Source organism: Capricornis sumatraensis, chromosome 3 (assembly GCF_032405125.1).
Source record: "Capricornis sumatraensis isolate serow.1 chromosome 3, serow.2, whole genome shotgun sequence".
NCBI lineage: Eukaryota > Metazoa > Chordata > Mammalia > Artiodactyla > Bovidae > Capricornis > Capricornis sumatraensis.
Genome location: NC_091071.1, coordinates 134,647,544 through 134,672,637, shown reverse-complemented (window position 1 = coordinate 134,672,637; position 25,094 = coordinate 134,647,544). Strand labels below are relative to the sequence as shown.

At 38.0% G+C, this 25,094-nt stretch overlaps 1 protein-coding gene across 1 annotated transcript in view; it reads left to right on the top strand.

Moving 5' to 3' along the window:
- Window positions 1-24,525, top strand: part of TMEM237 (transmembrane protein 237) — a 32,341-nt gene extending 7,816 nt beyond the window's left edge. The window contains exons 6-13 of the mRNA XM_068968796.1: window positions 3,909-4,029; window positions 5,640-5,797; window positions 8,054-8,177; window positions 8,461-8,652; window positions 9,961-10,034; window positions 10,702-10,795; window positions 11,220-11,341; window positions 22,947-24,525. Coding sequence (XP_068824897.1) covers window positions 3,909-4,029; window positions 5,640-5,797; window positions 8,054-8,177; window positions 8,461-8,652; window positions 9,961-10,034; window positions 10,702-10,795; window positions 11,220-11,341; window positions 22,947-23,008 — 947 coding nt within the window. The 3' untranslated portion in view covers window positions 23,009-24,525. The remainder of the gene's footprint in view (window positions 1-3,908; window positions 4,030-5,639; window positions 5,798-8,053; window positions 8,178-8,460; window positions 8,653-9,960; window positions 10,035-10,701; window positions 10,796-11,219; window positions 11,342-22,946) is intronic.
- The last annotated feature ends 569 nt before the right edge of the window (window positions 24,526-25,094 follow it).

The window sequence follows — 25,094 nt, the reverse complement described above, 5'->3', positions numbered from 1 at the left end:
TTATTTATAGAAGTGATAGTTTTTAGAAAATTAAGATCGCACCTAAGTCCTGGGCCAAAGAGTACCTTTACTGCCATTCTAGAATGCACCTGCCACTACAAGGCCTAGCTTCCTACGTTTGTTTCATTTTTGTTTTGTCCAGCACATCTGTGGTTGGCTGTACTGCTTCTATGTCCAGCCCAGGCTATAAGTGCTTTTAAAAATAGATTTCTAGGGTCTTTGTGGGCATTCCAGGGAGCCATTTCCTGTATTTCCAGATAGGAAGGGTTGCTAATGGGTTAGAAGGCTCCATTGACTTGCCTGAATTTAATGCTTTGTGTTTAGAAAAGAGTTAACTTGCAGGACTGGACAGGCCTACTTGCTCTAGGGCCGCTTGACTGGAATCTGGGAACTTGGCAGATAAACAGTTTTCTCAGTTCGGTTCAGTTCAGTTCAGTTGCTCAGTCGTGTCCGACTCTTTGAAACCTGATAGACTGCAGCACGCCAGGCTTCCATGTCCATCTCCAACTCCCAGAGCTTACTCAGACTCATGTCCATCAAGTCAGTGATGCCATCCAACCATCTCATCTTCTGTCATCCCCTTCTCCTCCAGCATCAGGGCCTTCAATCTTTCCCAGCATCAGGGTCTTTTCAAATGAGTCAATTCTTCACATCAGGTGGCCAAAGTATTGGAGTTTCAGCTTCAGCATCAGTCCTTCCAATGAATATTCAGGACTGATTTCCTTTAAGATGGACTGGTTGGATCTCCTTTCAGTCCAAGTGACTCTCAAGAGTCTTCTCCAACACCACAGTTCAAAAGCATCAATTCTTTGGCATTCAGCTTTTTTTATAGTTCAATTCTCACATCCATACATAACTACTGGAAAAACCATAGCTTTGACTAGATGGACTTTTGCTGGCAAGGTAAAGTCTCTGCTTTTTAATACGCTGTCTAGGTTGGTCATAACTTTTCTCCCACGGAGCAAGCGTTTTTTAATTTCATGGCTGCAGTCACCATCTGCAGTGATTTTGGAGCCCCCCAAAAATAAAGTCTATCACTGTTTCCATTATTTCCCCATTTCCCATGAAGTGATGGGACCGGATGCCATGATCTTAGTTCTGAATGTTGAGCTTTAAGCCAACCTTTTCACTCTCCTCTTTTACTTAAATCAAGATGCTCTTTAGTTCTTCTTCACTTTCTGCCATAAGCGTGGTGTCATCTGCATATCTGAGGTTATTGATATTTCTCCCAGCAATCTTGATTCCAGCTTGTGCTTCATCTAGCCTGGCATTTCTCATGATGTGCTCTGCATATAAGTTAAATAAGGAGGGTGACAGTATGCAGACTTGACATACTCCTTGCTCCATTTGGAACCAATCTGTTGTTCCATGTCCAGTTCTAACTGTTGCTTCCTGACCTGCATACATATTTCTCAAGAGGCAGGTCAGGTGGTCTGGTATTCCCATCTCTTTAAGAATTTTCCATACTTTGTTGTGATCCACACAGTCAAAGGCTTTGGCATAAAAGAGAATTAGATGTTTTTCTGGGACTCTCTTGCTTTTTTGATGATCCAGTGGATGTTGGCAATTTGATCTCTGGTTCCACTGCCTTTTCTAAATCCAGTTTGAACGTCAGGAAGTTCATGGTTCACGTACTGTTGAAGCCTGGCTTGGAGAATTTTGAGCATTACTTTACTAGCATGTAAGATGAGTGCAATTGTGCGGTGGTTTTAACATTGTTTGGCTTGCCTTTCTTTGGGATTTGAATGAAAAGTAACGTTTTCCAGTCCTGTGGCCACTGCTGAGTTTTCCAAATTTGCTGGCATATTGAGTGCAGCCCTTTCATAGCATCATCTTTCAGGATTTGAAATGGCTCAACTGGCATTCCATCACCTACTAGCTTTGTTCGTTGTGATGCTTCCTAAGGCCTACTTGACTTCACATTCCAGGATGTCGGGCTCTAGGTGAGTGATCACACCATCATGGTTATCTGGATCATGAAGATCTTTTTTGTATAGTTCTTCTGTGTATTCTTGCCACCTCTTAATATCTTCTGCTTCTGTTAGGTCCATACTATTTCTGTCCTTTATTGTGCCCATCGTTGCATGAAATGTTCCCTTGGTATGTCTTAATTTTCTTGATGAGATCTCTAGTCTTTCCCATTCTATTGTTTTCCTCTATTCTTTACGTTGATAACTGAGGAAGGCTTATCTCTCCTTGCCATTTTTTGGAACTCTGCATTCAGATGCTTATATCTTTCTCTCGTTTGCCTTTAGCTTCTCTTCTTTTCTCAGTTATTTGTAAGCCCTCCTCAGACAACCATTTTGCCTTTGTGCATTTCTTTTTCTTGGGGATCGTCTTGATCAATGCCTCCGATACAATGTCACGTAGTTCTTTAGGCACTCTGTCTATCAGATCTATTTCCTTGAATCTATTTTTTACTTCCACTGTGTAATCGTAAGGGATTTGATTTAGGTCATACCTGAATGGTCTAGTTGTTTTCCCTACTTTCTTCAATTTAAGTCTGAATTTGGCAATGGGGAGTTCATGATCTGAGCCACAGTCAGCTCCCTGTCTTGTGTTTGCTGACTGTATAGAGCTTCTCCATCTTTGGCTGCAAAGAATATAATCAGTCTGATTTCGGTATTGACCATCTGGTCATGTCCATGTGAAGAGTCTTCTCCTGTGTAGTTGGAAGAGGGTATTGGCTATGACCAGTGTGTTCTCTTGGCGAAACTCTGTTAGCCTTTGACCTGCTTCATTTTGTACTCCAAGGCCAAATTTGCCTGTTACTCCAGATGTTTCTTGACTTCCTACTTTTGAATTTCAGTCCTCTATAATGAAGAGGACATCTCTTTTGGGTGTTAGTTCTAAAAGGTCTTGTAGATCTTCATAGAACCATTCAACTTCAGCTTCTTCAGCATTACTGGTTGGGGCATAGACTTGGATTACTGTGATATTGAATGATTTGCCTTGGAAATGAACAGAGATCATTCTGTCGTTTTTGAGATTGCATCCAAGTACTGCATTTTGGACTCTCTTGTTGACTGTGAGGGCTGTTCCATTTCTTTTAAGGGATTCTTGCCCACGGTAGTAAATATAATGGTCATCTGAGTTAAATTCACCCATTCCAGTCCATTTTAGATCACAATTCCTAAAATGTCAATATTCACTCTTGCTATCTCCTGTTTGACCACTTCCAATTTTCCTTGATTCATGGACCTGACATTCCAGCTTCCTATGCAACAGTTGTCTACACTGATACAAAGCTTTCTCTATAAACTGTCAGGGTGGCTCACTGTGCACTATGCACACAGTGAGATTTATGCTGAGCACCTGCTTTTCTTCTGGGAGTCTAGAATTTTGGTATGTGTTTGTCACGAGGTGCCTCTGTGATCACTCCCCAGTAAAATTCCTGGCTGCTAAGTGACTGATGAGCTTCCCTGGAAGAGAAAGGAACACATATGTCGTTACAACTTGTTGCTGGAAGAATTAGCACATCCTGTGTGACTTCATTGATAGAGGACTCTTGGAAACTTGGACTTGGTTTCTTTGGGACTTTGTTCCATGAGCTTTTTCCTTGTTCTGATTTTGTTTTGTGTCTTTTTCCTGTAATAAACTGTAACTGTGAGTGTAAATGACTTGTGAGTCCGTTGAGTGAATCATAGAACTTGGAGGTAATCTTGGAGCTCTGACACACCCTCGATATTGGATGACTTGATTTTTCTTTTTTTATGTTGTTTGGCATCATGATTTCAAATTGTCTGTTGAGTGTTTAGAGGTGTAAAATTTTAAAGATTAATAAGATGGTGAAAAAAATTGGGGGCCAATTAGAATTCTTAAAGTTCTTTTGTCTTATAGAAGTCTTACATGCTACTTTTCTTTTTTGCATCATAGTTATTTAAAAACTTAATCTGCTTTGTTTTCAGAATTGGAGACTGCCTTTACCCAGAAGAAGACAGCTAGTCCATCTTTATTACCAAATGAAAATGGTATCAATGTGGAGCCAGATGAGGAGCCAGTTATTCAGAAACCTCGAAGGAAGACGAAGTAAGGATTTATTTGTCCTTCTAAATATTCTGCAGAGACACCCTGATGCTTAATTTGGAGCTCCCAAACAGCAGCTTCTAAGTCTTATTAAATACTTGTAGTTGTGTATCTCTAGGATAAGTAGTATTACAAATGTATTAGTTAAACTAATCTAAGGATAACTTTGAAAAGAGTAAGCCCACTGAGAAAAGTAAAATATTATATTTAAATAAATAAAATATTTTAGGAGCTGAATCTAAAGAAGAGAAACACAAATAGAAGATTTTATATAAGTAGTAAAAGTATTACATCAGTTCAGTTCAGTCGCTCAGTCGTGTCCGACTCTTTGGGACCCCATGAATCGCAGCACGCCAGGCCTCCCTGTCCATCACCATCTCCCAGAGTCCACTCAGACTCACGTCCATCGAGTCCGTGATGCCATCCAGCCATCTCATTCTCTGTCGTCCCCTTCTCCTCCTGCCCCCAATCCCTCCCAGCATCAGAGTCTTTTCCAATGAGCTCTTCGCATGAGGTGTCCAAAGTACTGGAGCTTCAGCTTTAGCATCATTCCTTCCAAAGAAATCTCAGGGCTGATCTCCTTCAGAATGGACTGGTTGTATCTCCTTGCAGTCCAAGGGACTCTCAAGAGTCTTCTGCAACACCACAGTTCAAAAGCATCAATTCTTTGGTGCTCAGCCTTCTTCACAGTCCAACTCTCACATCCATACATGACCACAGGAAAAACCATAGCCTTGACTAGACGGACCTTAGTCGGCAAAGTAATGTCTCTGCTTTTAAATATACTATCTAGGTTGGTCATCACTTTTCTTCCAAGGAGTAAGCATCTTTTAATTTCATGGCTGCAGTCACCATCCGCAGTGATTTTGGAGCCCCAAAAATAAAGTCTGACATTGTTTCTACTGTTTCCCCATCTATTTCCTATGAAGTGATGGGACCAGATGCTATGATCTTCGTTTTCTGAATGTTGAGCTTTAAGCCAACTTTTTCACTCTCCTCTTTCACTTTCATCAAGAGGCTCCTTAGCTCCTCTTCACTTTCTGCCATAAGGGTGGTGTCATCTGCATATCTGAGGTTATTGATATTTCTCCCGGCGATCTTGACTCCAGCTTGTGCTTCTTCCAGTTGATATTAAGAATTAAAGGTGATATAATAAGGTAGCTATTATTTATTTTCTCGTATTAATAGAATTCAAATTATGATTATTCTAACAATACATAAAATGTTTATTTCATAGGAAATTAAGTCCCAGGTAAAATAGAATGGTATACTTTAAAGAAGTATACTGGAAGTTATATAACGCTATTGTTTATATTTGGAAATGACCCTGCACATAGTGATCAGTATCTATATAGAATCATATAATTTTGAGTCTATAAAGAACCTTTCAAATCTAGTTCAGTTACTTCATTTTCCAGATGAGAAAACTGAGGCCCGCAGAAAGGTAAGTGACTTGCTGTACATAACAGTTAATAACTGATCCATTTGAGTAAAAACTAAATTTTCTGGCTCCAAATCCAGGGTTCTTTCCATTAGACTCGCAAGAACCTCCTTATTTGGGTCTATAAAAGGTCAGAAATCATCCATTTTTCTTACATTCTCCTTGATTACAGGAAAACCCAGCCAGCAGAATTACATTATGCCAATGAACTAGGAGTTGAAGATGAAGACATAATTACTGACGAGCAAAGTAGTCCAGAACAACAGTCTGTATTCACTGCACCCACGGGCATTAGCCAGCCTGTAGGCAAAGTGTTTGTGGAAAAAAGCAGTAAGTAGGTCCTTATTTTGGAACATGAACCATTTAAGAATTATATAAGGATATCCTTTGACCTAGTAATTATACTTCTGGAAATCTGAATTAAGGAAATAAGTAAAAATATGGATAAAAATTTATACATAAAGGTAATCATCATATTGTTATTAATGAGAGCAAAAAACTGGAAAAAACCTAAATGTAAAACAGAAAGTGGGTGATTTCAGACAGTTTATGGCATATCTATACAATGAAGTCTTCTGCACCACTAAAAATAATGCCTAGGGAGAATTTTTCACTTCATGTTAAGATGCTAATGAAAAGTAAACATACATGCTTGTAGTTAGAGTTGAACTATAGAGAAATGCATAGGACAAAAGACTAGAAGAAAATACGTTAAAATGTTAATGCTGGTTGTTTGTAGGTTATGAGATGATTGGTAACTTAAAAAAACCTCCCTCTCCCCCCACCCATTTCTTTATTCCCTGTTGTACTTTTACCAGTTTTCTGCAATTGGTGGTGATATTGGTGGTGGAGCAAGTAATGATATAAATTCTATCATTAAAAATAAATAAGAGAAAATACAGGATAGTATTGCCATATTAAATGAGAAATACAACATTATAGCTATATTTTTTTTAGAAAAATAGTTCTGACATTGTATATAGCACATTGTATGTAGTGTTGGTTATAACACTACATTTGTGGTGTTTAAGAAAAACCTACTGAAAGCATGATCATAACCATATATTAGTCCCATGGATATGCTGTGAACATGCTCCCTAAAGAACTCATCTAAAACATAAAGATTAACCCTTAAAATTTATAACTTAGATTTTGCATAAATTGTTTTAGAATTCTGATTCCTTAAGAGCCCACTTTAGGGATCTTGGCATTGTTGGCCAATGAGAAACCTGTGACCCAGAGAGGCGGAGTCACCCAGGGTCTCACAGTTGATTAGTACAAAATTGGGACTCGAAACAAAGTTTCATGACTTCTAGTTAAGGGCTGTTAGAGGAGGCTGGCAGGCTCCAGTCCATGGGGTTGCCAAGAGTCAGACACAACTGAGCATGCACGCAGCAAGCAGCAGGACTAGTATACCATGTGGCCATTTAATTTGCTTCAGTCTATTTTCAAGCATTGGAGGGCCTGATGTTGAAGCTGAAACTCCAATACTTTGGCCACCTGATGTGGAGAGCTGACTCATTTGAAAAGACCCTGATGCTGGGAGAGATTGAGGGCAGGAGGAGAAGGGGACAACAGGATGAGATGGTTGGATGGCATCACCAACACAATGGACATGGGTTTGGATAGACTCTGGGAGTTGGTGATGGACAGGGAGGCCTGGCATGCTGCGGTTCATGGGGTTGCAAAGAGTCGGACATGAGTGAGAGACTGAACTAAGCTGAACTGATTTTCAAGCAATATCACTCAATCCTCATTTTTATTCTTGCTTCCTGTAGCACAGAAACTTCCCTTAGTAAAGTAACTGACCATGGAACGTACCAGTGATTTGCCCAGCAGTTGCTTTTTCTTTGGGAACATTAGGTATCTCACTTCTGTCTTCCCTTCTCCAAAGTGCATGACAGCCAGGTTTGCCAAAGATAAGGGAACCTTTCCAGTTTCCTGAGGTCCATTTGTGGATTGACTGATGAAGGAGAAGGAGGCTTCTTGTCTGCAGAGGAAGCACAAAGCTCTGCTCACAGTATTGAGTTCTGACCTTTGAACTGACGGTTTCCATGGGAATCTTCTTAAGACCAGTGTATGAAACAATCTGTTTCTTTTCTGTCATCACAGAGTGCCATATTACATATGCTGGCATCTTTTCCTGAGAAATTTGAAGTGTTTTCAAATATTGACTTACCTTTATAGTAGTAGGATTTATACTTTAATACTTGTAAAAATCTCTAAATGAGAATATTTTAGACTATATCATGTTAAAAGGTTTACAGACTTCATTCTGAATTACAAGTTCATTGTTGTATTTCACTAAATAAATTGATTTCCAAGACTGCTACTTTAACATCTCTTTCGGGTTGAGAAGAAAGTACATGGACATCATTTACTTCTCTTCAAGATTAAAACATTGTATGTTTTTAGCAACTGAGAGAAAAGAGACTTCTGAAGTAGGAGCTGAATCAGGGAGAATTTTTAGACAAGAAAACAGTAAAATTTCAATCTCAACATGAGGGTTCTTAAATGTGCAATAACAAGAAAGATCCTCAGAGTTCTCTGTTGTGAGTTGTTTTTAATTGTGTGTTGTGTTCTTAGGGCGATTCCAGGCTGCTGATCGTTCAGAGTTGATCAAGACCACAGAAAAGATTGATGTGTCAATGGACATGAAACCTTCCTGGACGACCAGAGATGTTGCACTGTCGGTGCATCGGGCTTTCCGGTGACTGATTTTGTTGGACTTTTCTAAAGACAAATGTTCCACAATTTTTTAAGTATTGATTGTTCAATACTGTTAAAAAATTGACAACTTAAAATGGTGGGTGCATATATTTTTCAAACATTCAATTAGAGTTAAATGATCTGCCTATTAGTATAGAGAAAAGAAAAGCTTGTTTTTACCTTTTGTGAAATGTTGAACTTTGTTCTTACACATGAATAGATTCGAAGAATGCGCTTTTTGCTTTAGTCTTTGGTGTATGTTAACAAAACCGTTTTCCATTCAGGATGATTGGTGTCTTCTCCCATGGGTTCCTGGCTGGCTGTGCTGTGTGGAACATTGTTGTGATCTATGTTCTGGCAGGAGATGAGCTTTCTGACCTCTCAAACCTTCTGCAACAATACAAGACATTAGCATATCCATTCCAGAGTCTTCTCTACTTGCTTTTGGCTCTGAGTACAGTTTCAGCCTTTGACAGGTAAGACTGTTGTGACCGTAGGCCCCTCTAACTTTCTTCAGAAGGAAGTGTTGAGCAAAATGTGTCCCTGAAAAACTATGACATTTTCAAAATGGAATTACAGGATATTAATATTATTCTGACTTTTTAAAGAGCCATTCTGTTTCTGTTCTTTTTGAGGGGAGGAGATGGGACTATTGTGAGCAAAAACATACCCCGAAGTCTTAACCCGTTCAGCGTCAACTCTAAATCCAAAATTTTATCCAAATATAATCAACTCAAAAAGTCTCAAACATACACACTGCTGTATCTATAACCAAAAGGGACCTATTGTATAGACCGTGGGACTCTGCACAGTGTTATGTGGCAGCCTGGATGGGAGAGGGGTTTAGGGAAGAATGGATACATGTATATGTATGGCTGGGTCCCTTCTCTATTCACCTGAAACCATCACAACATTGTTAATTGGCTATACTGCAATACAAAATAAAAACTTAATTTTAAAAAAGGCCCAAATATCTTCCAATGCACTGAATCAGGTATAGTCAAGACTCTGGGTACCCCAGTTTCCTAGGGCTGCTGTAACAAAAGTACCACAAACTGGGTAGCTTGAAACAACAGGAACGTGTTCTCTCACAGTTTTGGAATCTGAAAGTCTAAAACCAAGGTGTTGGCAAGGTTGGTTCCATTTTAGAGGGATCCATGGAGAGTCTGTTCCTGCCTGTCCCTTAGCTTCCAGTGGTTTCTGGCAGTCCTTGCTGTCCCTTGGCTTGTAGATGCGTTACTCCAGCCTCTCCCTCCGTTATCAGATGGCAGTCTTACTTGTGTGTCCACGGATCTGTGTCTCTTCTTGTAAAGACACCAGTCTTCCTGGATTAGGGCCCCTTGTAATGGCCTCATCTTAAGTTGACTACATCAGTAAAGATTCTGTTTCCAAAGAGGGTCACATTCACAGGTTCCAGGGTTTAGAAGTTCAATATGTCTTTCTAGGAACACAATTTAACCCACTAAGAAAACAACGGCTTATCACTCAATAGTATGAGTAATAAAAGGAAGTAGAATCTAATAAAATGGCTGATCACGTTTGTTTCTTCTTAATGCTAAAGGAATGATAACTAAAATAGTCTTTAGTTAAATGTTTTATGTGGCCTTTGTAGATAAGATTTTTTCATGTGTGTTAAGTATAAACTGTAGCTACTTAAAGCTTCATAATAATGTGGTAGCATTAAAATAGAGAAGAAAGAAAATGTTGTCTAGAGACTACAGTTTTGTACAGTTTTGTAAGACGTTTACAACTACACTGTGACAAGAGGCTTTTGTATTTTCTAGGATTGACTTTGCTAAAACGTCAGTAGCAATCCGAAATTTTCTTGCTCTGGATCCAAGAGCTTTAGCGTCTTTCTGTAAGTAAATAATTTGATAACTGTGTAAATTTGAATCAGAAAAAAAGTATAATTTTATTTTAAAAATGATTTTATATTATTGCTACCTAAAACAATTCATATCAATATTCAGTGGAATTTGTAATTAAACTATGGTAGGTATAATTTTAATAGAATTATTTTTCAGTGGAGGTTTAGAATTATTTTTCAGTAGAGGTTTAGAATTATTTTTCAGTAGAGGTTATCTAACTTTTTAAAGTTTATTGTTCTGTATTAATATTTAACTTTTGTATTTTCTACTTGACATTAAACAAATAGGGCTGATAGGGCATTTTAGTAACAAATACTATTTGTTTTTACCTTTTTGGTAATTTGGAGTAAATTTTGTTCTAATTATGAGAATATTAATAAAACTAATTTTATAACTTTGAATCATTTAATTTCTTAAATGATCTTCTAGATTCTTGTCAGTCTAATGATAAAATAGTGAGTATCTAAAGCCCCTTCTCTACCTGTATTGAAAAATAATGTAAGACTATCCAGCCTATTGAAATTGACCAAATGGAAATTTTTTATGTCATCATTTCCCAAAGCTCAGATTATTTTTGACCTTTAAGTTATTTATAAATTCCAAACAAACTGGGGTTGTTAAAAATACATTATTAGTAATTCATTTGTCTTTTCTCAGTGTACTTTACTGCTCTTATATTATCTCTGAGTCAACAAATGACAAGTGACAGAATCCACCTTTACACACCTTCTTCTGTTAACGGTAGCCTCTGGTAAGAATTCATAGTAGCACTAGTAATTGTTGATCGTAATAATAGCAACAGTGGGCGGAATGGTGCTATTCTTGTCTTTTCACTCCTTTACTTGTTTTCACCTATAAATAGTAATGAGGGCCTTGTTTTTGTTTCTAAAATTGTGGCCAAAAAAGCCCCCTGTTCCATTGGTTAATGGATAACTATTGTTATATACTCTTGGATTTTTAATGAAAATGTTTTGTAAACAATGTTTTAAATCTTTTAAGTTATGGTTTTAAAATTCTCATGATATATATAGTGTATTTCATAGGGAAGTTATATTTTATGCTTGTTATTCCTCTAGATAAGGATGGCTCATTTTTTTTTAAGCTTATAAAATAGATATATCTGGATATTTGGATCACAATGAAGACATTTCTGATGAGTATTTCTTTACCTCTAGGGCAGAAGGAATTGAGGAGCAGGTTCTTCAGCCATGGATTGTGGTGAATCTGGTGGTGGCCATTCTGGTTGGGTTATCTTGGCTTTTTTTGTCTTACAGGCCAGGCATGGATCTTAGTGAAGGTATTAAAGAAAAAAATAGTATAAATACATCATAAAATCTTCTATAATGACTTCATAAATCTTCTTTTAATGGATATAGCATTATGTCATTTATACTTTATAGTATTATAACATTTCAATAACAAAGATGCATTTAAAATAACCCAAGAAGTATTACAATAAAGTGGTGAAACTGAATGCTGCAAAAAACAGGAGTGTTAGGAGAGCTGGAGTCTTGGAGCACTTAATGAGGGTTTGCACATATTTTGGAGATATTTCTTTTCTTGGACCCTTTCAGGTATTGTATAGAAAGTCTTTGCTCTTCTTTTCTCTTAGTCTCTTTCTGATCAAAGTATCTCTTGCTACTCAGTCGCTAAGTTGTGTCTGACCCTTTGAGAACCTGTAGACTATAGCCCTCCAGTCTCCTCTGTCCATGGGCTTTTCCCAGCAAGAGTAATGGAGTGGGTTGCCATTTCCTCCTCCAGGGGATCTTCCCGACCCAGGGATTGAACCTGCCGTTCCTGCAGTGCTTCCTGCATTGCAGGCAGATTCTTTACCGCTGAGCCTCTGGGGAAGCCCATAAATTTGAAATAAATGATATGCTTCATCTGTTAGCCTCTGCTAGATACATATTCAAGTGAATTTACTCTTACCTCCTCCTCTACCTGGCACAAATTCTTAACCCTTCATTGTCTAATGAAGTGTTTAGCAATCTTTAGTGTGCCCAGAGTAAAGTGAGATTTACTAATCGGTAGTCTCAGACCCCTTTTGGAACACCTGAAGAAGAATCACATTTGCAAACTGCTAGTCTTTCAGCATTGCTCTGAGAACAGCTTAGTGTTTGTATTGTAAGTTGTGTTTCCTGGTAGATGTTCCGCAGTTTCATCCTTGAATCTATTTGCTGTTTTCTGGACTTTGGCTATTATTTTTATTCTTGATTTGTTAAGCAAAACATTTAACCACAATTTGATCAACTGATTACAGCCTGTGTCTCAGAAATCTTGGAACTGAGACTCTTTCCAACATTTCCATTTGTAAAAACCAAGACAAAAAATGTAATAATCTTGTGTGTTTTCATTCATGAATGTATCTTTTCTTGTGTTATTCACTAATTATTCCTTTTAGATATATTTAAAATATTTTAAAAATCTTCTTAGGCTTTAGGTAGTTCACAGTTTTTCATTAACTTGGTTGTAGTTTTTCATCATTCAAAGATTTTATTTTTCATCTAATGTTTATATCAGGGGACTTTATTTTACTAAATTCCTAAGGTTTTCTTTTTTTAATATTTCTTGGTATTTTAGTAAATTATGGGACTATGCTTAGTGATAGTTTAAATGTCAAAATGCCAATTAATAACATTCTCCACTGGGATTGAAGCTAATTCAACTGGCTAATGCAGTATTCAGTCTTTTTTTTTTTTTTTTCCTTTTTTTTTTTATTAAATTTTAAAATCTTTAATTCTTACATGTGTTCCCAAACATGAAACCCCCTCCCACCTCCCTCCCCATAACATCTCTGTGGGTCATCCCCATGCACCAGCCCCAAGCATGCTGTATCCTGTGTCAGACATAGACTGGCGATTCAATTCTTACATGATAGTATACATGATAGAATGCCATTCTCCCAAATCATCCCGCCCTCTCCCTCTCTCTCTGAGTCCAAAAGTCCATTATACACAGCTGTGTCTTTTTTCCTGTCTTGCATACAGGGTCGTCATTGCCATCTTTCTAAATTCCATATATATGTGTTAGTATACTGTATTGGTGTTTTTCTTTCTGGCTTACTTCACTCTGTATAATCGGCTCCAGTTTCATCCATCTCATCAGAACTGATTCAAATGAATTCTTTTTAACGGCTGAGTAATACTCCATTGTGTACATGTACCAAAGCTTTCTTATCCATTCATCTGCTGATGGACATCTAGGTTGTTTCCATGTCCTGGCTATTATAAACAGTGCTGCGATGAACATTGGGGTACATGTGTCTCTTTCAATTCTGGTTTCCTCGGTGTGTATACCCAGCAGTGGGATTGCTGGGTCATAAGGTAGTTCTATTTGCAATTTTTTAAGGAATCTCCACACTGTTCTCCATAGTGGCTGTACTAGTTTGCATTCCCACCAACAGTGTAGGAGGGTTCCCTTTTCTCCACACCCTCTCCAGCATTTATTGCTTGCAGATTTTTGGATCGCAGCCATTCTGACTGGTGTGAAGTGGTACCTCATTGTGGTTTTGATTTGCATTTCTCTGATAATGAGTGATGTTGAGCATCTTTTCATGTGTTTGTCAGCCATCCGTATGTCTTCTTTGGAGAAATGTCTATTTAGTTCTTTGGCCCATTTTTTGATTGGGTCGTTTATTTTTCTGGAATTGAGCTGCATAAGTTGCTTGTATATTTTTGAGATTAGTTGTTTGTCAGTTGCTTCATTTGCTATTATTTTCTCCCATTCAGAAGGCTGTCTTTTCACCTTGCTTATATTTTCCTTTGTTGTGCAGAAGCTTTTAATTTTAATTAGATCCCATTTGTTTATTCTTGCTTTTATTTCCAGAATTCTGGGAGGTGGATCATAGAGGATCCTGCTGTGATTTATGTCTGAGAGTGTTTTGCCTATATTCTCCTCTAGGAGTTTTATAGTTTCTGGTCTTACATTTAGATCTTTAATCCATTTTGAGTTTATTTTTGTGTGCGGTGTTAGAAAGTGATCTAGTTTCATTCTTTTACAAGTGGTTGACCAGTTTTCCCAGCACCACTTGTTAAAGAGATTGTCTTTACTCCATTGTATATTCTTGCCTCCTTTGTCAAAGATAAGGTGTCCATATGTGTGTGGATTTATCTCTGGGCTTTCCATTTTGTTCCATTGATCTATATGTCTGTCTTTGTGCCAGTACCATACTGTTTTGATGACTGTGGCTTTGTAGTAGAGCCTGAAGTCAGGCAAGTTGATTCCTCCAGTTCCATTCTTCTTTCTCAAGATTGCTTTGGCTATTCGAGGTTTTTTGTATTTCCATACAAATCTTGAAATTATTTGTTCTAGTTCTGTGAAAAATATGGCTGGTAGCTTGATAGGGATTGCGTTGAATTTGTAAATTGCTTTGGGTAGTATACTCATTTTCACTATATTGATTCTTCCAACCCATGAACATGGTATATTTCTCCATCTATTAGTGTCCTCTTTGATTTCTTTCATCAGTGTTTTATAGTTTTCTTTTTTTTTTTTTTTTTGATTTATTGTAATAACTAATTTTATTTTATTTTTTTTTTCTTTCATGTTTTTTTTTTATTAAATTTTAAAATCTTTAATTCTTACATGTGTTCCCAAACATGAAACCCCCTCCCACCTCCCTCCCCATAACATCTCTGTGGGTGATCCCCATGCACCAGCCCCAAGCATGCTGTATCCTGCGTCAGACATAGACTGGCGATTCAATTCTTACATGATAGTATACATGATAGAATGCCATTCTCCCAAATCATCCCGCCCTCTCCCTCTCTCTCTGAGTCCAAAAGTCCGTTATACACAGCTGTGTCTTTTTTCCTGTCTTGCATACAGGGTCATCATTGCCATCTTTCTAAATTCCATATATATGTGTTAGTATACTGTATTGGTGTTTTTCTTTCTGGCTTACTTCACTCTGTATAATCGGCTCCAGTTTCATCCATCTCATCAGAATTGATTCAAATGAATTCTTTTTAACGGCTGAGTAATACTCCATTGTGTACATGTACCAAAGCTTTCTTATCCATTCGTCTGCTGATGGACATCTAGGTTGTTTCCATGTCCTGGCTATTATAAACAGTGCTGCGATGAACATTGGGGTACATGTGTCTCTTTCAATTCTGGTTTCCTCGGTGTGTATACCCAGCAGTGGGATTGCTGGGTCATAAGGTAGTTCTATTTGCAATTTTTTAAGGAATCTCCACACTGTTCTCCATAGTGGCTGTACTAGTTTGCATTCCCACCAACAGTGTAGGAGGGTTCCCTTTTCTCCACACCCTCTCCAGCATTTATTGCTTGCAGATTTTTGGATTGCAACCATTCTGACTGGTGTGAAGTGGTACCTCATTGTGGTTTTGATTTGCATTTCTCTGATAATGAGTGATGTTGAGCATCTTTTCATGTGTTTGTTAGCCATCCGTATGTCTTCTTTGGAGAAATGTCTATTTAGTTCTTTGGCCCATTTTTTGATTGGGTCGTTTATTTTTCTGGAATTGAGCTGCATAAGTTGCTTGTATATTTTTGAGATTAGTTGTTTGTCAGTTGCTTCATTTGCTATTATTTTCTCCCATTCAGAAGGCTGTCTTTTCACCTTGCGTATATTTTCCTTTGTTGTGCAGAAGCTTTTAATTTTAATTAGATCCCATTTGTTTATTTTTGCTTTTATTTCCAGAATTCTGGGAGGTGGATCATAGAGGATCCTGCTGTGATTTATGTCTGAGAGTGTTTTGCCTATATTCTCCTCTAGGAGTTTTATAGTTTCTGGTCTTACATTTAGATCTTTAATCCATTTTGAGTTTATTTTTGTGTGCGGTGTTAGAAAGTGATCTAGTTTCATTCTTTTACAAGTGGTTGACCAGTTTTCCCAGCACCACTTGTTAAAGAGATTGTCTTTACTCCATTGTATATTCTTGCCTCCTTTGTCAAAGATAAGGTGTCCATATGTGTGTGGATTTATCTCTGGGCTTTCTATTTTGTTCCATTGATCTATATGTCTGTCTTTGTGCCAGTACCATACTGTTTTGATGACTGTGGCTTTGTAGTAGAGCCTGAAGTCAGGCAAGTTGATTCCTCCAGTTCCATTCTTCTTTCTCAAGATTGCTTTGGCTATTCGAGGTTTTTTGTATTTCCATACAAATCTTGAAATTATTTGTTCTAGTTCTGTGAAAAATATGGCTGGTAGCTTGATAGGGATTGCGTTGAATTTGTAAATTGCTTTGGGTAGTATACTCATTTTCACTATATTGATTCTTCCAACCCATGAACATGGTATATTTCTCCATCTATTAGTGTCCTCTTTGATTTCTTTCATCAGTGTTTTATAGTTTTCTATATATAGGTCTTTAGTTTCTTTGGGTAGATATATTCCTAAGTATTTTATTCTTTTTGTTGCAATGGTGAATGGAATTGTTTCCTTAATTTCTTTTTCTACTTTCTTATTATTAGTGTATAGGAATGCAAGGGATTTCTGTGTGTTGATTTTATATCCTGCAACTTTACTATATTCATTGATGAGCTCTAGTAATTTTCTGGTGGAGTCTTTAGGGTTTTCCATGTAGAGGATCATGTCATCTGCAAACAGTGAGAGTTTTACTTCTTCTTTTCCAATTTGGATTCCTTTTATTTCTTTTTCTGCTCTGATTGCTGTGGCCAAAACTTCCAGAACTATGTTGAATAGTAGTGGTGAAAGTGGACACCCTTGTCTTGTTCCTGACTTTAGGGGAAATGCTTTCAATTTTTCACCATTAAGGATAATGTTTGCTGTGGGTTTGTCATATATAGCTTTTATTATGTTGAGGTATGTTCCTTCTATTCCTGCTTTCTGGAGAGTTTTTATCATAAATGGATGTTGAATTTTGTCAAAGGCCTTCTCTGCATCTATTGAGATAATCATATGGTTTTTATTTTTCAATTTGTTAATGTGGTGAATTACATTGATTGATTTGCGGATATTGAAGAATCCTTGCATCCCTGGGATAAAGCCCACTTGGTCATGGTGTATGATCTTTTTAATATGTTGTTGGATTCTGATTGCTAGAATTTTGTTGAGGATTTTTGCATCTATGTTCATCAGTGATATTGGCCTGTAGTTTTCTTTTTTTGTGACATCTTTGTCAGGTTTTGGTATTAGGGTGATGGTGGCCTCATAGAATGAGTTTGGAAATTTACCTTCCTCTGCAATTTTCTGGAAGAGTTTGAGTAGGATAGGTGTTAGCTCTTCTCGAAATTTTTGGTAGAATTCAGCTGTGAAGCCGTCTGGACCTGGGCTTTTGTTTGCTGGAAGATTTCTGATTACAGTTTCAATTTCCGTGCTGGTGATGGGTCTGTTAAGATTTTCTATTTCTTCCTGGTTCAGTTTTGGAAAATTGTACTTTTCTAAGAATTTGTCCATTTCTTCCACATTGTCCATTTTATTGGCATACAACTGCTGATAGTAGTCTCTTATGATCTTTTGTATTTCTGTGTTGTCTGTTGTGATCTCTCCATTTTCATTTCTAATTTTATTGATTTGATTTTTCTCTCTTTGCTTCTTGATGAGTCTGGCTAGTGGTTTGTCAATTTTATTTATCCTTTCAAAGAACCAGCTTTTGGCCTTGTTGATTTTTGCTATGGTCTCTTTTGTTTCTTTAGCATTTATCTCTGCCCTAATTTTTAAGATTTCTTTCCTTCTACTAACTCTGGGGTTCTCCAATTCTTCCTTTTCTAGTTGCTTTAGTTGTAGAGTTAGGTTATTTATTTGACTTTTTTCTTGTTTCTTGAGGTATGCCTGTATTGCTATGAACTTTCCTCTTAGCACTGCTTTTATAGTGTCCCACAGGTTTTGGGTTGTTGTGTTTTCATTTTCATTAGTTTCTATGCATATTTTGATTTCTTTTTTGATTTCTTCTGTGATTTGTTGGTTATTCAGAAGTGTGTTGTTCAACCTCCATATGTTGGAATTTTTAGTAGTTTTTCTCCTGTAATTGAGATCTAATCTTAATGCATTATGGTCAGAAAAGATGCTTGGAATGATTTCGATTTTTTTGAATTTATCAAGTTTAGATTTATGGCCCAGGATGTGATCTATCCTGGAGAAGGTTCCATGAGCACTTGAAAAAAAGGTGAAATTCATTGTTTTGGGGTGAAATGTCCTATAGATATCAATTAGGTCTAATTGATCTAATGTATCATTTAAAGTTTGCGTTTCTTTGTTAATTTTCTGTTTAGTTGATCTGTCCATAGGTGTGAGTGGGGTATTAAAGTCTCCCACTATTATTGTGTTATTGTTGATTTCCCCTTTCATACTTGTTAGCATTTGTCTTACATATTGCGGTGCTCCTATATTGGGTGCATATATATTTATAATTGTTATATCTTCTTCTTGGATTGATCCTTTGATCATTATGTAGTGGCCTTCTTTGTCTCTTTTCACAGCCTTTGTTTTAAAGTCTATTTTATCAGATATGAGTATTGCCACTCCTGCTTTCTTTTGGTCTCTATTTGCGTGGTATATCTTATTCCAGCCCTTCACTTTCAGTCTATATGTGTCCCTTGTTTTGAGGTGGGTCTCTTGTAAGCAGCATATAGAGGGGTCTTGTTTTTGTATCCATTCGGCCAGTCTTTGCCTTTTGGTTGGGGCGTTCGACCCATTTACGTTTAAGGTAATTATTGATAAGTATGATCCCGTTACCATTTACTTTATTGTTTTGGGTTCGGGTTTATACACCCTTTTCGGTTTCCTGTCTAGAGAATATCCTTTAGAATTTGTTGGAGAGCTGGTTTGGTGGTGCTGAATTCTCTCAGCTTTTGCTTGTCTGTAAAGCTTTTGATTTCTCCTTCGTATTTGAATGAGATCCTTGCTGGGTACAGTAATCTGGGCTGTAGGTTATTGTCTTTCATCACTTTAAGTATGTCTTGCCATTCCCTCCTGGCCTGAAGAGTTTCTATTGAAAGATCAGCTGTTATCCTTATGGGAATCCCCTTGTGTGTTATTTGTTGTTTTTCCCTTGCTGCTTTTAATATTTGTTCTTTGTGTTTGACCTTTGTTAATTTAATTAATATGTGTCTTGGGGTGTTTCGCCTTGGGTTTATCCTATTTGGAACTCTCTGTGTTTCTTGGACTTGGGTGATTATTTCCTTCCCCATTTTAGGGAAGTTTTCAACTATTATCTCCTCAAGGATTTTCTCATGATCTTTCTTTCTGTCTTCTTCTTCTGGGACTCCTATAATTCGAATGTTGGAGCATTTCATATTGTCCTGGAGGTCTCTGAGATTGTCCTCGTTTCTTTTAATTCGTTTTTCTTGTTTCCTCTCTGATTCATTTATTTCTACCATTCTATCTTCTATTTCACTAATCCTATCTTCTGCCTCCGTTATTCTACTATTTGTTGCCTCCAGAGTGTTTCTGATCTCATTTATTGCGTTATTCATTATATTTTGACTCTTTTTTATTTCTTCTAGGTCCTTGGTAAACCTTTCTTGCATCTTCTCAATCCTTGTCTCTAGGTTATTTATCTGTGATTCCATTTTGATTTCAAGATTTTGGATCATTTTCACTATCAATATTCGGAATTCCTTCTCAGGTAGATTCCCTACTTCTTCCTCTTTTGCTTGGTTTGGTGGGCAACTCTCCTGTTCCTTTACCTGCTGAGTATTCCTCTGTCTCTTCATCTTGGTTATATTGCTGCGTTTGGGGTGGTCTTTTTATATTCTGGTAATTTGTGGAGTTCTCTTTATTATGGAGCTTCCTCACTGTGGGTGGGGTTCTATCAGTGGCTTGTCAAGGTTTCCTGGTTAGGGAGGCTTGTGTTGGAGTTCTGGTGGGTGGAGCTGGGTTTCTTCTCTCTGGAGTGCAGTGGAGTGACCAGTGATGGGTTATGAGACATCAAAGGTTTTGGAATAATTTTGAGCTGCCTGTATATTCAAGCTCAGGGGAGTGTTCCTGTGTTGCTGGAGAATTTGAGTGATATGTCTTGTTTTGGAACTTGTTGGCCCTTGGGTGGAGCTTGGTTTCAGTGTAAGTATGAAGGCATTTGATGAGCTCCTATTGCTTAATGTTCCCTGAATTCAAGAGTTCTCTAATGTTTTCAGGCTTTGTATTTAAGCCTCCTGCTTCTGGTCTTCAGTTTTTACAGTAGCCTCTAGACTTCTCCATCTATACAGCACCGATGATAAAACATCTAGGTTAAAGATGAAAAGTTTCTCCACATTGAGGGACACTCAGAGAAGTTCACTGAGTTACAAGGAGAAGAGAAGATGGAGGGGGTAGTTAGAGGTAAGTGGAATGAGATGCGGTGAGATCAAAAGAGGAGAGAGCAAGCTAGGCAGTAGTCACTTCCTTATGTGCGCTCTATAGTCTGGCCCGCTCAGGTATTTACGGAGTTATACAGGGAAGAGGAGAGGGAGGAAGTAGACAGAGGTGACCAGGAGGATAAGAGAGAGGAATGAGAAGGAGAGAGACAAATCCTGCCAGTAACCAGTTCCTTAGGTGTTCTCCACTGTCTGGAACACACAGAGATTCACAGAGTTGGATAGAGAAGAGATGGGGGAGAAAAGAGACAGAGGCCACCTGGTGGAGAAAAAGGAGAGTCCATAGGAGAAGAGAGTGGTCAAGCCAGTAATCTCGCTCTCAGGTAAACTTGGGTAGTGAAGTTTGGGTTTTTAAATGAACATAATTGACAACAAAAACCTAAGAGCAAAGGTTAAAAATCTAGAGTAGAGGTTGGATTTTCAAAAATACAATATTAAAGAAAAGAAGCAGAAGGAAAAAGCAGGAAAGAAAGAAAGAAAAAAAACCAAGAATTATTAAAAAAAACAAGCAAACAAAAAAAACAAAACAAACAAACAAAAAAAACCCCACCAACAACCATCCAAAGGCTATATATGGTGTTTGCCTTAAAAAAAAAAAAAAAAAAGTCTTTTTTTAAAAAAATAGTAATAATAGGTTATAGTAATAAAAATTAGAGGAGAAATAGAAGACTTAACAATTTTAAAAAAAGGTTAGAAAAAAAAAGAAAAAAAAAAAAGGAATGATTTTTAAAATAGTAAAAATATATCTGGCTCTTCTCTGATGTTTTGGGCCGTGTGGGATCACTTCCAAGGTGGTTCCCTCTGTTTAACTTCTTCCGTTTGCTGGTTTTTCAGGCTCACTAGTTCAGTCGCGCTGTGGGGAGGGGGGATGCCGCAAACAAATAGCGCTGTCGTGTGCTCACAGTGTCACAGCCCCGCTTGACCTGTCCCTTCTCGCGGCGCACAAACCGCTCCGGCTCTACGATGCACAGCCGGGAACCGTCTGGGGCCGGCCCTAGGCTGCGTGCACTTCCCGGTCCAAGCCGCTCATGTTTGGCGCTCAGGCAGCCCTCAGAGGCACAGATTCGGCTGGGACTGCGCTTTGTGCCCTTCCCAGGTCCGAGTAGCTCAGGAGTTTGGCGAGCGTGATCGCCGCGGCTTGTCACCTTTTCTGTCGCTGCTGCTCAACTTTCTGGGTGGACCGCTGGCGTCCCCCGTGAGGCAGATTGTGACTGTCCAGCACCCCCAGAAGTCTTAGCAAAGAAGCCTGCTTGCAGTTAGGTAAGTAAAGTCTCTCCGGGTCTGCAATTGCCCCTTTCCAGTCCTTACGGCTCTGGCTGCCTGTCCCCGGCGGGGGATGGTCTGCAGCCGGCTTTTTCCGTTCCGTCCTTTGTTCTGTGCTCGGTCCTGGCGGTGTCTTATGTTCGAGCTTTTCGTGCTGTAGCTATCACACAGTCTGGTTTGCTAGCGCAAGTTAGATCGTTCTGGTTGCGCGTGGGGCGTTCCTGCCCGATTCTTACAAAGCACTGCAGCCCGCGCCTCCCGCGCGTCCCTGCCCTGCCCCCACTTCCCAGTGGCGGATGCAGGCGTCTGTGCTGCTTTTCCGCTGGGGGAGTTACTGTTGGGCTTGAAATCTCTTGGTTTTAATTATTTCTTTACTTTTCCTTCCTGTTATGTTGCCCTCTGGGTTTCCAAGACTCGCCACAGACTCGGCAGGGAGAGTGTTTCCTGGTGTTTGGAAACCTCTCTTCTTAAAATTCCCTTCCCGGGACGGAGTTCCCTCCCCACCTCCTTTGTCTCCTTTTTCGTCGTTTATATTTTTTCCTACCTGTTTTTGAAGACAATGGTCTGCTTTTCTGGTTGCCTGCTGTCCTCTGCCAGCCTACAGAGGTTGTTTTGTGGAGTTTGCTCAGCGTTGAAATGTTCTTTTGAGGAAATTGTGAGGGAGAAAGTGGTCTTCCCGTCCTATTCCTCCGCCATCTTTATGCTCCTCTCCAGTATTCAGTCTTAATCACACAGTATATGTTACTTATATTTCCAGAATCCTGCTCTCTTTTAGGGTTATGTGAGTCAAATAACATTTTCATATGGATAAAAAAATGGAAATATAAAATGAGGAAGATAATACTCACTTAAAGGGAGTTTATGGTGATTAAATGGGGTCACATATTTAAACTTTCCTGGCACACACCTAATCTTAGTTCCAGATCCTCTGCTATGTCTGTGTCCTATATTTTAGGTTATCATGATCACTATAGAATTAGACTTCTTTAGCCGTTTAATGATCCTGGATTCTCTAAGTGACTTAAACTTCCTGGTATGAGTTATTATGTTGTCTCTACTATATATATTTTATTTTTCAGGAGTTTACAATGCATTAAAAACTTGTACGTCTCAAAATGCAAAACTCGTACATTTGTCAATAGCTCATCTTTTAAAACTCAGAGTTCACTATCAAGAAATCTTGCTTGTACTCAAGTAAGAATTATAGAATACAAAGAATTTATAATAATTCTTTATAACATAAAGAATTATAATTCTATTATATAATATGTCAATATTTTAAGACTATTAGTAAGTTAAATTCTTTCTGAGTTGCTGGGAAATCATTTTAAGTATGATTTGTTCATTTTCTCTCCCAGAGTTGATGTTCTCTTCGGATGTGGAAGAATATCCTGATAAAGGAATCAAAGCCTCTTCATAGTGCCAACTCACCTTCTGAGTAACGACCTAGTATTTAGAATTTTTCCCATTCTTGTTTTTAAATGTATTTTTATATATGTACAGATGTATTTGGAATTGATTTTTGATTATATAATACTGAAAAATTTCTCAGGATTATGGAAAATGTTAAAATTGTATCTGCAATTTATACCCAAACATTAATTTCTATAGCATTATCATCTTTATGATGAAGAAGATAATGAACTAGAAACCAACCGGTGAAAGTGTTTATTTCCTGATTTTTCAGATTAGTTGCATTTATAATCATTATCGTTAAAAGCAGTAATACAGTGCTTTTAAAAAAGCCATAACTTTAGTGTTACAAAATATCTATCAAGTTTAAACATAAATTTAGAGAATAGAGAAGAAGGGGAGGAAAAGGACCTTCATTATTTATTTTTCGTGTTTCCTGACTGAATAAATTGAAATATGAATTTTGTCATTTTTGAAACTGGTTCAGTGGTTGTGTATCACGTAATAAGTAAAATATAATTTAGCTTGAAAGATGGCTAATAAAAAGGAAATGTAACTTTCATTTGAGAAGTTATATAATTGTAGAAGTTTATTTTTTTAAAGACCTATACCAGTAGTTCCCATATCTGGTTGCACATCAGAATCATTTAGGGACCTTTAAGAAACATATACAGCAAAAGAGAAGCCAAGCTGGCCAAGAGTTCGGGAGAGTAAAGGAGAGGCCTGTGCGCTTATTAAGTTAACACTCATTTGACCTTTGCAGACCTTTTCCCCTGCCTCTTTTTTTAAACGACAGGAAGTATGAGTAGAAATTCACCATACCTGTTCCCAAGTTCTTTGTCAGAGAGATCTTTGACCTTCACGGAAATCCCACTCTTCATGTGGGTCCTGCCATGGAGGAGATCTCTTCAGAGCTGTATCTATTGGTGCCTCAACTGATATGAGACTTAGAGCTCAAGACATGAAGGCTTACTGTGGGGAAAGATGTCTCAGAGTCTCTTGAGCACCTCAGTAAAACTGAACCTGCTCTGATTAGCAACCTACTGAATGTTGTGGAACAGAAGAGGATTGATAAGTTGATGATGGAGTTGGATGGTGCTGAGAATAGGTCTAAATTTGATACACATGCCATACTAGGAATATCTTGCTTGTCTATAACGTATTCTCCAGCTGTCAGGAGCTGCTGAAAAGGGAATCCCCCCTACTGTTACATGTGTATCTCTATGTATATATTAAGTTCTATACAGTTTTATCAATTGTGTATGGTTGTGTATCTACCAAGTCTAAAAGCTGTAAGAATCTCTCATGTTGCCCTTTTATAAACAGACAATATCCTTCCTACATCCTTTCCCTGTACCCCTAACCCCAAGCCCTGGCAATTACTAATGTCTTCTATTTCTTAAATCTTATAATTTCAATAATAAGTTGAATTATACAATATGTAATCTTTGGGGATTAGCTTTTTTCTGCTCAGTGTATTCCCTGGAGATTCACCCATGTTGTAAGGCTATAGTTCATTCCTTTTTATTGCAAAGTCACATTGCAAGTTATTGAAGTTTAACCATTTACCTGTCAAAGAACATCTGAGCTGATTCCACTTTTATTTATGAATAAAACTACTACAAAAATTTGTGTATAGGTTTTTGAATGAATGTGAGTTTTACAGATTTTATTTTCTTGGGCTCCAAAATCAATGCAGATGGAGACTGCAGCCACAAAATTAAAAGATGCTTGCTCTGTGGAAGAAAAGCAATGACAAACTAAGACAGCCTATTAAAAAGCAGAGACATCGCTTTGCCAGCAAACGTCCATATAGTCAAAGCTATGGTTTTTTCAGTAGTCATATACGGATGTGAGAGTTGGACCATAAAGAAGGCTCAGCACCAAAGAACTGATGCTTTTGAATTGAAGGGCTGGAGAAGACTCTTGTGAGTCTTCTCACAAGGTCAAACCAATCCATCCTAAAGGAAATCAACTGAGAATATTCATTGGAAGGACTGATGCTGAAGTTGAAGCTCTAATACTTAGCTACCTGATGCAAAGAGCCAACTCATTGAAAAAGACCCTGATGCTGGGAAAGATTGAGGGCAGGA